General features: G+C 31.4%; 1 protein-coding gene across 2 annotated transcripts; it reads left to right on the plus strand.

Moving 5' to 3' along the window:
* Positions 1 to 1,858: 1,858 nt before the first annotated feature.
* Positions 1,859 to 2,990, plus strand: LOC135146247 (spliceosome-associated protein CWC15 homolog). 2 transcript variants are annotated; one of them, XM_064078407.1, is made up of 8 exons: positions 1,859 to 2,022; positions 2,085 to 2,185; positions 2,295 to 2,360; positions 2,424 to 2,466; positions 2,517 to 2,604; positions 2,652 to 2,752; positions 2,801 to 2,914; positions 2,971 to 2,990. In XM_064078407.1, the coding sequence occupies exons 1-8, from the start codon at positions 1,901 to 1,903 to the stop codon at positions 2,981 to 2,983; spliced, it is 648 nt and encodes a 215-aa protein (XP_063934477.1). In that variant the 5' UTR covers positions 1,859 to 1,900; the 3' UTR covers positions 2,984 to 2,990. The 2 variants fall into 2 exon arrangements, 1 of the variants encoding a protein (XP_063934477.1); XR_010283754.1 differs by lacking the exon at positions 2,971 to 2,990 and having other exon boundaries at positions 2,072 to 2,185; positions 2,801 to 2,908.
* The last annotated feature ends 10,907 nt before the right edge of the window (positions 2,991 to 13,897 follow it).

Below are 13,897 nucleotides of genomic sequence, written 5' to 3' on the forward strand. Positions count from 1 at the left end.
AGTTAAAAAATGGCATCATTAAACTGTTAGCAGGTTGGTAATTTAAATCCTACCTACAATTTTTTTATTAAAAAAAAGTTTTTATCCATCCCAAATTGTAATAATTGGTTATCCTTTAAAAATTATTTTAAATAGCGACTTGTGGACAAGTGTTCATATACCCTCGAGACTTAAAGTAAAAGTCGACGAAAATATAGCAATTGTTATAAAATTTACACCTTATTAAATATTTAACTACGTAAAGGATATCAATAAAAAGGTAATGCGGTATCTGAAGACCAAGAAAGTTGCCTAATGCAATCTTTACTTTATAATCTTTACGGGAAAAAAAAGTGTTGGGTAAATTTTAAAGTTTTGCACATTAATTCTAAGTAAAAAGTTTATCAGTAACTCGAGGATTTAAAACATAGCTTGTCTCTTACTATTTCTGTAATTGAGCTTGTATAAATGAGTAAGTTTAACTTATGTGGTAAAACTTACTTTTCCCCACCTTTTTGTAGAGTTTATAGGCTTTTGTAAACTCGGCCTGTTTTATTATATAAATTAAGCTGGGAAAGACCCACCTACATTACAGGCCCTCCTAGTTTTTTAATAATTTACCCAAGCAAAGAAGCCAAGCAAGTTTATAAGAGTGTTAAAACGAGAATAGACGAAAGTATTTAATGATAAGTTGTTAGTTATATAATTTTTTATTTATTTCAAAAGAAGGATTTTGCATACGAGATATTGTTTTTTATTTTTCCTGAACTACAATTACAACTAATAATTTTTGCTAAAACGCAACTAAATTAAACAACTGACAATTTATGTCGCTAAGAGTAATTTTCGAGAACTAAGCTGTAATACCGTGACAATTACCGAGGCAGCGTTACTGCAAATTCATTTTTATTGTTTCATTACGAATGCTAAATTTCTCAGTACGCTAAAGAGTGGGCGCCTCCATAAGAGGACTGGAAATCATTTATTGAGTCCTAACGCGCTCTTTTACTTACTTATTAAACCGGAAGGCATCCCACACCCAAAATTGAAAGCTAACCGGAAGCGGTAGAACTTAGTTTCTAATAATATCATAGACCTGCAACCAATAAACATGAGAGGAAAAAGAAAAAGAGGCATGGGACTCCTTCAAAAACGTAGTGCATAAGTTTTTGGGGGACGCTAACGACGCTATCTACAAAACCTATATGCAACGCAGGTTTGGCTGCAGATAAGGGTCAAGGTTGGAAGATAAGCTTAAAAGTTTATTTATACACTCCCTTGTCGATTATTTTCCCGAAACTTGGAATCCTATAGTGAAGAGCAGGGCGAAGATTTCACCTGGATTTTCGTGATATTAAAAAACGCTAACAAGGAAGGTTGGAATCGAATATGCTAACTGACTACTGATAGCGAATAATCAAGCGGAAATCGGAAAATGAAAAGCGAAAACGTGTTCGGAGTAGCATCAGAGAAGAAGAAAGGGCTTTACAGAAAAAACTGGTGAAAATAGAATGTTAAATATATCATGAATAATTTGTTTAATTACCAGAAACAATATGTGTAGTTCAATGCAATAAATTTAGTAATTTTTTTCATCGCTATGATTTTTTAATGTAAATCCCTATTATTTTGCAAAAATCCGTACGTAATAGGGATAAATGGAAGTCATTTTTGGAGTCAGCACCCCAGAAAACATAAACATAAAGTTTACCTTAAATACACCCTGCAGCTGAAAAAAATATTTTTGCAGATCTGTGTAATTGAATTACCAAATCACTTGACCTGTTCAACACGTGGTTTTATTGAAAAAAAAAGTAACTTTTCAAATCGTTACAATCTCTTGGCTTCCGTCAAAAAATTTTTAGTTAGACTTACAAAAAAGATTTCATATTAAATTTATTATTTTTATATTCATCCTTTCATGACAACTGCTCACAGACCTACGTGGGACCCTGTCAAGGGAGGTGGGACTGCAAGAGATAAGGGTACTACTTTACAGTATAGTAGTAGAGATTTACCTTCTCATAAGACCTTGAAGCATAGGTTCCAGATATATAGTTTTTTTTTTATACACTTACTTTTTAAAAAATAGAATTATAAATTAGGCAACCTGGGCAGGGTCGGTCAGAAGATTTAATTGGCCAGGATCTAAAAGCTAATTTAGAAGAAAGGGAGAAAAGGACAAAGAAAAAAGGAAAGCTTACAAGTTAATTTATTCCGTTATTTTTTAGCTTCAGAATGATGATGTACTTAGCGCACATAGAAATTTATTTTTCAGAATTTATATAAAAACTTACATACCTATAAAATGTAAGACGAAGAATTTTTTGGGCCTGAAGGGCACTCAAAGCAGCCGACCCTTATCTTTGATCCTATTACACGTACTAATATGTTTTTTTATATCGATGAATTTTAATATTTGGATAACTAAATTAACTTTTTAGTACAAGTTGATGCGGATGATGAAGATATTGATACTGACGAAAAGTTTTTAAACTACTTCTTGACCTTACGTAAAATTTTCATTTTTTATTTAGCGAAACGGAGGAGGAAGATGATACGGAAGAATTGTTGAGACAGTTAGAAGCAATAAAAAAAGAAAAAGAAAGTGAAAAACAAAAAAAAGTATTTATTTTGAAGTCTTTCTTCCCTCTTATATAAAATTGCAAAAGATTGCTGAAGAGCAAAGAGAACAAGAAAAAATAAGAAGAGAAGAATTTCTACTAGGAAATCCATTGTTAAATCAATCGGATGATTATTCTTTGAAGCGAAAGTAATAAATTTTATAGAAATATTTTTTTAATTTAACTACTCTTTTAAGATGGACGGATGATACAGTTTTTAAAAACTGTGCAAAAGGAATCTCTGATAAAGTGGAAAAACGTTTTATTAACGACACCATCCGCAGTGACTTTCATAAAAAATTTATGAAAAAGTAATTATTTATACATTTAAACTTTATTAATAACTTTCATTTATACAAATTATTAGATACGTGAAGTAATCCAGCTTAAATATTAAAGGTTTTAACTTTTGTAATAGCTTTTCTTTCAAATATTTTTAATTTATTATAATATTTTCCTTTTACTCCCGTGAAGTTGAAGATGAACACTCACCTTTTATTAAAACGTTTTAAATTTTTAATAATTTTTTAAATTGTTTTAGTTATTCGTTTGAGAGTAGCTTTTATTATTAATAATATATTATTGAAAGCTAATTTTTTTTGTCTTTTTTTGAGATACTGTAGCCAGAGTTTGGTAGTTAATTTATTGAATGAGGGCCTTACGTATTGAAGTATACAAGTTATAAATAGCAGTAAAATAAAGAAGAGATAGTGAAATACCTACAACTATTTCTCAAGAATTTGGGATTTAGGAAGTCATAGAAAAATTAAAGAATCATATCTTTCGTCCTTATACATTTTACTCTTTTAAAGATAAAGGGAAGTATTAAGCAAACTTGAGCTCAGGGTCCGGTTTATTTTTATGAAGTTTTCTATATAGTTATGGAAATAAATAAATCCCCTAGATTTTTTTAAATAATTCTACAGTAGTTTATTTTATTCCATTTTCGGATGTAACAGTCGTTTGTTAACCATGTTGGAAATAATACTGATAAATTGTACCTCATGATCCAAACGTTACGTGCAATTCAAGAGGTCTGTTATACATAAAGCTTAAAACAGTTATTTTGTAGGAAGTCATTTGTTCAATTTCGGTCGCCGTAGGCCTTGATTAAAAAAAATTACTATTAGTTCCAAACCCCCATTCAGCTTAGTTTTATGAGCAAACTATAGCTTCGAAAATAAATAGTTAAGGGAGAGGATAGAGTTAGATCTTTTTTACTGAACTACTTCGCATTACAATCGACTTAACCAATATCTTAAGCGAGCACGTTGTTGTAAGGTTTACACTTCTTGTGCGTCCATATATTGTTTACATTTCAACAAATTGGCTTCTACAGCCTTATCTTTTTTATTTGCGCTTCTATATTTAACCTATTATTGTAACACTAAAATGAAACGCCGTTGGCCAAAACAAAGTCTTGGTAAATTAAAGATGTAGCTTTTGAAAAAAAAATAATATATAACTACTCATAAAAGACAAAAATTGTACTCCGTGGTCGAAAAGAAACAAATATCGCTCGCGTTCTTAAAACTTCAAGACAAAAATATATGAGTATGAAATACCGCAGAATTAACCCTTTCTATGTGGAAACAGAGGTGCAAGCCAGTGGGGAAGAGCCATTGGCTTTGATCTTTAAATTGTTCTTATATGGTAGTTGCATTTAACCTGAAAAAATTTACGAAATCGTCAAAATTATTTTAAAGGTTAGTGCTATTTGTTACTGCGAGTTTAAGTGCTCTTCTTTTTTCACATCTAAATAATGTTTTTAGGAGACCTAGTAAAACAAGTTCGTTTTAAGTCTTTTTTAGGGCCAATACGTATTACAATTGCTTTTAAGTGTGAAGATAACTATTGCAGATTAAACTTTTGGGTTTTACAATAAACTATATTTACCTTTTTATGAAAAAGAAAAGGAAACTCTACTTTTACTGTAACATTTTTATAACAGTGGTAACATAGTTACTACTTTTTATTTTGAATAATGATCCCCTACTTATAGTGACTTTGGTTCAAAAAATAACCTCGACAGCAATTTTTATAAGTAAACTTTGTAGCATTTTCTTATCTTCCAAATATAGCTAACAAACTTAAACCTCAAAACTTATGAATTCATTTTTTAGGTACAAAGTAAAATTTAGTTATGGTAGGGCTGTTAGTTATAAAGTGTTAGGAATTTTTTGCTTCAATTTAAAAATAGGTGAAGGCAGAAGGATTAAAATGACTAAACTTTACGTTAAAACCAATACTAAATTTTTATTTTGTACGACAGGAGGACTCCCTAGCGCAATATAACTTGAATGCTGCACCCTTCACCTTGAAGATCAGTAAAAGAATATTCATATCTGAATACTTGCAAAATAGTTGTATGTAGAAATTTATGAGGCCCCAATCCCGAGTCTACTGACGGGTATATCTGGGCTATCACGGTAGTTAATTATTCTTTAAATATAACACGGGAGCATAATATTAACAAAATTTTACAATAGTCCTGATAGCCTATCAGACCTGCGCTTAGGTAAAATTCTATGGCACAAGGGCCCCCTTTTCACAATTAAACTTGGAAAACTAAAGAACAGTGGTCTAAAGGCATATTACTTGGCTTAGTAGGTGACTCCTGTGAACATTGTTAAATGACTCTCGACTTAAAAACTGGTAAAGTAATTAGAAGCAAAAATAAAGGGAGTAGTAGCAATATAAATGAACGATTAGTTTTTTTAAAACAAAAAGAGTCACAAGTTTTCTCGTTGCCACAAGCTATAGATTGAATAGTTAAGTAATGCATTCCGCGTCAAACAAAAATCCGCTTCTCATAAAATAACGAATTAAAATTGGATTTTTCAGAAAATGAAAAGAAAAAATCCTTAACTGATAGATTGTCGGTAAAGTAATTAAGACATATTGTTAGATGATATGAAGTTTGACTTCTTATAACTTGACCATTTACCCTAAGTTCAACGAAGGATAAGAGGAAGAGCGATCAATTTATTGTTTCGTAGAGGAAGGGTACTTATACTTTTACGGAGAGTAAAAGGTTAATTAATGATGGGGTGTCGAATAATTTGTTACCCTTTTAACGAATTAATGGAACTTAGCAGTGCGGATCTCTCCTTTTGGAGTTGCTGTAAAGCTAGGCAACTAAAGACCCAATATATTCTCCAGTGAGTCATGGTGCTCATGACCCATGCAATATAGTTACTCCACATTAAACAGAATATTAAGACACATATAAACAAAGACTAGCTCCTATTTATATAATATAGCAGCAAGGCATACTATTAATCATTAATAAATAAATCTTTATAATGCTATAAATTTTGCTGTCAATTCAATGTAAAATCAAGCAAACTGCTTAAACAGCGTTACGCTTTTAATTAAAAATTAAAAAAAAATTTGAGCAACAAGTAAATAAAGGGAAGATTAACTAACTAATGAAATATAGCTCGCTTACCTCTGTGCTTTTACCTGTTGTTTATGTTTTTATATTTTGGGGTTCGTTTAATTTTCTATTTTATAATTTTTTTAACTGTAAGGAGGTAAAGGGATAAACCTTCAATTAAAAAATTAGTAGCTAAAGAAAAAAAAATCATACATTACAAAACCTTATTTTTAACTTTTAACACAATCCTTGGGATTGTAGAAAAAATTATAAAATGATAGACTAAGTAAAAATTGTGTTAGCACCATCTGAACCGCACGTCTTTCAACATGTGGTACTTTATGTACTTTGTACATTGTAATTTATAAGAGGAATCTAATTTATAGAATTGCTTTACATCCACACTCAAGGTCTGCTTGAACCGAATGGATTATTTACAGACATATATATAAACTAACTTATAGTGACGCATCGACAGCTATAAACAATCTTATAAGCTTGGTTGGATTGCTGTAATAAGTGTACTTCTACATGTTCCTATTATCCCTTTAGACTACTAATTTTTTTTCTTTTTGGGATTTCCTAATTTTATTTTTTGGTTTTAGTTTAACTGATGTTAAGCCCAGTAGACAAAACAAACCGCTATAAAATGGAGTGTAAAGTAGGATAATCTTTAATTTTTTTTTTTAAAGGTTGTGCAGTGCTTGGTAACATAGAGTGCAGACTGCCTGATGTCGCAAAATAACTGATAGTATCAGGCTTAAAGCGTATTCAGTTTGAAGTTGCATTTATTTTTTTGGTGCTGCTTAAACGTAGTGTTTTTTTTTATTTACTGGTTTCTGGCGTAGAATTTATTTTTTAATGGGAGGTGGTGGTTTAACTTTGCGATTTTGTATCTACCTTTGTATTCGTTTGTTATATTCCCTCCGCCAAGGAACCTCGTGCCTGAACCAAATTAGGTATGAAAAAATCCTTTCTGGCTATAACAGCTGTTAGAATCCCTCCTAGAACTCATTAGCCTTGACCTCTTATAATTCAGTCATCCTAAGTTGGTAATAGGAGCAGAGAAAACTAATGATTTAGCATCCAAACTTCTTAATTTTGAACAATATTTATATCTAAATTTCTATCTAAATGTTGATCAATCTTTTTAAAACAATGATATGGATACCCAACAACAAGCCGGCGGAGTTACACCTTAATTTCGGGAACTTTATTTATTATAAAGTGCAGTCAATCTTTGTTCCTTTTTAATTTTTAGTTCCGACTTCTCTTCCAATTGCTTCCCCGTTCCTTCCGTATGCTATGAACCTAGCATGTGGCCCTCTCTTCGTATTCATTGGATATTATTATGTTAGGTGCGCCAATGCGTGAAAATTATCTGATGTGCGTTTGCTTTTAGCGCTTAAACATATATTTAAGGACTCCAACCTTAGGGTGAGGGAGCCGATTCTGTTACTTTTTTTATATGAAGTGCCTATCGCGTGTTTTCTCTTTAAGATACTTTTGCTTCTACACACAATTTCTAAGTAGTCTCTTTCTACTGTCTAAGTTCTATTTCCGCTTGTGCACAGCTTTGGAATAGTTGTGCACATTAGCTTCCCGTTTGCTATAGACCTTAACCTGTTAGCCCTTATTACTTAAGGTTAGTTAGTTTACTCTTGCTTTTTGCCCTTATGTCTTAAATCTTATAAGTTCATCTCTTGGCGTGGATTATTGTCAGAAAACCTTGCTATCTCTAGAATCGTAACATTGTGCCTGGTTTTTCTCAATTGGTCAGATGCTTATCATCTCTAAAGTTTCGACCGTTAACTCTTAATAACTGCAAAAGGCGAGAATTAGCGCTTGGCGCTAAGCGGTACAAAGGTACCATGAAAGGCATTACTAAAAGGTGTAAAGAATTTATTAAAATAGTGCACCTTTGGCAACTTTTAGACAAACCATATTTATTTGTTATTATCGATGACTAGTTTTTCAAGGCGCTAACCCATATGATCTCTCTTGGCGCGTTTATATTATATAGCGAAGAAGAGGAGGGTAAAAGAAAAACTTTTTCGTTCTGGCTTTTTCCTCTACTCAGAAATTATTATTTTTTTATACCGTCGCCTATATGGTAGCGAGGTGTCAATAAGCCCAACAAAGTAATATAAAAGGTGTTAGTAATGCTAGATAATTGAAAGCAGTCAAGTAAGTCTTCACTTCATATATTGCAAAAAAAGGAAATGGTGAGTAGAAATGTTACTGCTGGCGTTCGGATCTAAATTTAGTACTGCAGAGATTAATATCAACTACCAATGTTACTACAAAACTAAAAACGGGAAATTTCTCGAAATAAAGAAACATTATAAGCTTTTTTTGAGCCAGTTTACAATATACTTGTTTCTTTTTTACTTTAGATGTTTTTTAGTATTTTATAAGAAGGCTTGGTTCACGGAGAAAATGTTTTATAGTCTGCACGTAGCTTTCAAGGGGGGCTGCACTTGTCTATGCAAAGACTTTTATAAAGTTTAACAAAATATTAGTAGAGGCCTATATTGTCTGTAACTATCTAAAAATTTTATGTTTATGAAGTAGCTACGGTTCAGGTTGTGAAAACGGTTTCTTCAGTACTTTACGGATCGGAAAGTTTAGTACATGCCGAAATTATTACTTTTTAAATTATAAATATATGATTTTATTGTTTTATCACCTATAACATAAGACATATTGCCTGCTTTTCTGTAGCCATTATCAAAGATATGAGTAAAAAAGTCTCGCAATTTACCAGCTTGCTTTAAATAACGGCTTTCCATTCTTGTTGAATAAAAGTATATGTAATTTATGATTCATTAGAAATCATTAGCTTTGCTAATCTTTTTCTATAAATAAATTACTTATAAACTGGTTTACCATGAATTTAAGTATATCATAAATTTTATAGAGTGAACAAATCTAAAAAGATCCTGTATAAAAATAAAAAAATATAGGGTTGAGGTTCCACTAAATAAAGTGCAACTTTGTTCAATTATCAGGAATCATTTGGAAAAAAGTGGCTATTAATTATAGTCTACACTTGAAGCGCGTTTCTACGCTGGTTATTTAAGCTTAATTTTACTTTTAAACTCCTTAACCTTTGACGAAATCTTTTTACCATCAAAAAAAATTCAGAGAAAACCAGGGGAATGTATTTTACAAAACTGAACAAAAGCTAAGATATAAAGTGAAGTTAATGTTAAATAGGAAACTTTATTATATCCATACACAGTTAAAGCTTCTGTTAATCTATACAGCAATCTTTAAGAGCTTGACTTTGTTTAATTTTTTTAAAAAAGAAACTTTCTAAGTTACCTCCCTTATAACTCGTTATATAATAGTTTGCACCTGTTTATTACTTTCTTTATTTCAGTTGGAATCTTTAAGAAAATTTTTTAATTTGTGTTATTTACTTAAATTTTCATATTACTTTAAGGGTTTATTAAATTTTTAACTATAAATAATAAACTTATTAACCGGCATTCTCAAGTCAAAATTTTCATAGCTAAATTAATTTATATAAAGGTATGGATCCTTGGGCTCGCTTTTGTTTTAACTTGTACTTAATTAAACTAATATTTTTATCTTATAAGAAAAACACATTTGCAAAACTGAACTAAAATTTTTAAGGAATTGTTTTATTAAATATACCCTTCAGGTGTAACTATTTCAATACGTTGCACAAAGTATAAAGCTTAAAAATATATATTCGCTTCAAGTTTTCGTAATTATTTACTTCTCTAAGCTTCCATCCTTATTGGGTCATCATAAAACTGGCAACTAACTTTTTAGTATTTTATTTAAGGAGGTAAAAACATAATCAGAAGTTATTTTAAACTTTTTTTATAAATATCAAAAAGCTTTTATTTATTTTTTTTAAGCTACGGTGTATGAGGGTTTTGTTATATAAGTGCTCCTTGAACATTTTTTTCAACATTTCTTTTATTGCTTTAGCAATCCCTGTCCATTTTCTTTGGCATACAAGGTATATCCTTAGAAAATTGAAACCTTTTAAATTAGTAGATAAATGGGTATAAATATATCGTAACAGCCAGCCTCTAGGGCACCTAGATTTATGTAGATGATTGCTTAGTGTTTAGCGAAAGTAAACTTTTCCGCTACCTCGCTTTATATTATGTAGTGGTCTGATGCGACAGGTTAAATGTTAAACTTAGTTTGGAAGAATGTAATTTTTTAAAAACTATCCTTAGGTACTTAGGGAGTGAAGTTAGTAAAAAAGATTTTAGAATGTGTAGAGGGGATACAAGTATTCTAAAACATAAAGTGCTTGAAATAAGAAAGAATTATGTAGTTTACTGCAATAGTAAAATTATTGGGATGTGTAAGTTAATCCCTTTCATGCAGTTATATTAGAGCCTAAAAGTGGTCTACTGAAGAAGAACCTAAATATTTTTGGGGTGAGGTGCAGCATCTTATTCTGAAAAAAGTTAAAAATACTAGAGGCGAGAATAAGCGTAGATCAAGGGAGGCCAGACGTGATCTTTAATTTAAAAACGGGTGCCGGTGGCATAGGCGAGGGGATGTTCTTCTACAGCGTTATGCTGAGGGGACCACTATGTGGCCTTCCTAGAGTGTTCTAACTTTAATAATACATACAGGAACTATATTAGAACGGATAGAGAAGCGTCAGTAGTAGCTTGGTACGCTACAAAACTATTGAATCTGTTTAAAGATGTGGTAAAGGACTACTTATAGAAACAGATCGTTAAAGTCTAATAGAGCTCTTTAAGAACGGTATAAAACGTGATTTTGTCCGAAATAAAGGTTAAAGGGGTGGAAACAGATCTTAAATTCGTCTACTTGGGCACTGCGTTATTTACTATGGACTGATAATGAGATAGCAGCTTTGTATTTGGAATGGTGTTAGCAGATAATCAAGCGGCTTGGATAAGTGGTCTGAAAATGTAGTAGCAAAGGTTTCTAAAGGAAAAAGCTTTTCAGATCTAGTTCGTAGAATGCATTAAATTTTTATGCTTTGAAAAAGAAATTAAACCAATTTTCAAAAGTGAAAAAAAGAAGTGGAACTGATGAATAACACATAGTAGACAGCTGTGTGGTTTTTCAGAAATTTAGTGATAAATCAAATAAGCGAAAGCCTATGCACATAATATATTTGATCGGAATTACGTTATAGCTTATCAGTAAATGTAAAACCAAAACAGGTTACGATAGCGTTTTGGTAGTCGTAGCTATGAATTATAAGACTAAAAAAGGTTTATTTTAATGCGGGTTGCAATTATCAAATACATTCGGTAGTAAGTGGAAACCAACGGATTTATATTAGATAAGCACTCAGTTTTTATTAGCTTTAAAAAAAAGTTTGTAACTCGGAATAATACTGAAATCGTGGTTACCGTTATTAGACAATAGAGTAATGGGGTCGTTGGAGGGGTCATTCAACCATAAATAAGGGGTGGTAAAAAGTTATGAAAGACCCGTGGAGTAGGATGAGGTTTTTTGATATTTACCTCTACTGTTATAACAGACTGCCTGACGTTTTGAGAGTTCCACCTAAGCTACTGCTTTGTAAAACACAAGCAGATTACTCTGAATTTATTAAGGGGTTTGGTCGAACTAAAAAACTATTGGACGAAGTAGATCATAGCCGCCTCAGTTTAATATAGTCTCCAGTGAATGTGAGAGTAGTGTAAAATCTATGAAAGGAAACAAGAATTTGTATGAAGAGAATTTATATTGTATATGATAAGAGAGTAATGAGCCAAGAAACTTAAGACTTCACATAATATAATATAATTAAGCTTTGGGAACAAACCGGTCGCAGAGACATGAATTTAAGTACGTTGGAACACAATGAAAGTAAGTTGTTGAGTTATCAGATACTAATTAGGGCCACGAATAAGACTTTTAAACTTAAATTTTAATATAATGGCTGCTTATGATCTTCAATAACAAAACCTTTCGGGACAGTATTCCATTCAAATTTAAATCAGTAATTTACAACAACAACTTTAATATAGTGAAAAGGGAAGGCTCTAGTATGCAACGTGAGGGTTGAGCGCTTGAGTGCACACCACAGTTGGTGGTATAAAAGGGATGGTATGTAGTCATTACTCCTTTTTTTTTGTTTGTTTATTTTAGGTGTGCGGGTTATTCTTTCCTCAGGCAGCTCAAAAATCAACTAATAAATAATTACAGAGTTTTTGTAATTGTGATCTTTTTTGTTTATCTATAATATAGTTTACGAAAACATTAAGCATTAATAATTGATATTTACTAAATGTCCCGCAGGGGCAGTTGCACGCACATTACCGTTTTAGTTAATTATTTACGTATTAATAGACGAATGAACTGCACTTCCAGTCTCTTGACCTTGTCTCTTGGGCGCAGTTGCACCCTCTATTTATATCAATTTTATTATCGTTAGCGGTACGGTCAACTCGAGAGACTACACGAGTGGTGAAACATATGAAGTTTTGCAACTGTTTACGTGGTGCGCTAGTATTAAATTGTATATTTTAAAACCACTCGATTAAAAACGGTTCCTAACTATATTTTGTACTGGTAAAACACCTGCCGCGACCATAATTACGTATACTTATGGTAGAGGCCTATCATGTCACAGTGTCTTAGCTGTATGTTATACATACGTGTTTCTTTTTACCTCCAAGTTGAAAAGCACGTGATATAAACACATGGTATAGTGGCTCAGGCATAATGTACCACGTGGTATGAATAGTAATATACAGATTTAACCACTTTTTAAAATTACAATATTTTTATATTAAATTTAAAGTGAGCAGATTAATACAGTGATGTTTATTAATTTTTTATATAATATTTAAACCAAGGGGTCTTGCCTATAATTGTATTAAAGTTATTGATAGAATTGTAAGTTTGGCTTCGGATTTTCTCTATAATTATAACGTATAATATGAATAAATCTAATTTTTTAACTATTTTTTGTATAATTGTGATAAATCCTACTACTTTGGTTAGATACACTGTTTTGATCAAAACTACGATTAAAATCGCAAGTATTAAATAATATCCTTCGTACTAAACTTTTTGAATTTTTGGCAGGCCTTTTAAAAATTAAATCATATAACGACATGTCCGTTAACTTTTAAGAGCTCTTTTAATTTAAAAATGGAAGGCTATATACCTTACATTTAATTGTTTTCAGATGCAGTACTTATTACTTAATAATCCTATTCCTTTGAATGGAAACCTTTGCGGCTTGATAATTTTAACAATACATTGAAGTTTTTGTCAGTTTTTTAAATAAAAAAAAAAGGAATGCAAAACGCCAGGTTAACACTGCAAACTCGAAGCCTTCGGATCTCTAATGTAGACCATTTACTTAATTTGTTTGCCCCTTACCCCTATTAAAAAGTATGGAGCAATAACTACTTTTTATTGGCAAGAGAAAACACAATAAAAACGGGTTTTAGCTAAAAAGAGACAATTTTTCTAGAGGGTTAAAAAAGGTAGGCTGCGTAAAAAATGTATAGATTTTTTTTGTGATTTGTGATACATTTTTTTACTGACCAGCGTCTATTAGTTTCTTTTTTAGAGTTTATTAATTAATTAAAAAGGAAACTTAACTTTAGTTAGGTAGAACTTCGATTTTATTACTATAAACTAAGTGAGGTTCTTATATGGCTATCCCAAACCTCTAGTGCTTTGCACTAACTAAGCTACTAAGGCTTTTAAATAACCCATTAGTCGTGAATTGCTCAGATTACCTAGTTAAGTAAGAACTTTTTTTAACTCATAGCCAGTTTTTTGCAAGTTTGTATAATTGTATGTAAACAGTAATTACCTATTATTCGAAAACGTTTCGTAGCATGGGCCTTAACTTTAAGATATATTTAACTTTTCTCAATGGGTCCCCAAAAACAGTTTGATGTAAGCTTGATCT

The sequence above is a fragment of the Zophobas morio genome, unplaced genomic scaffold, assembly GCF_036711695.1.
Source record: "Zophobas morio isolate AGI-343-1 ecotype UQ-CSIRO unplaced genomic scaffold, CSIRO_AGI_Zmor_V1 ptg000216l, whole genome shotgun sequence".
Classification (NCBI taxonomy): domain Eukaryota; kingdom Metazoa; phylum Arthropoda; class Insecta; order Coleoptera; family Tenebrionidae; genus Zophobas; species Zophobas morio.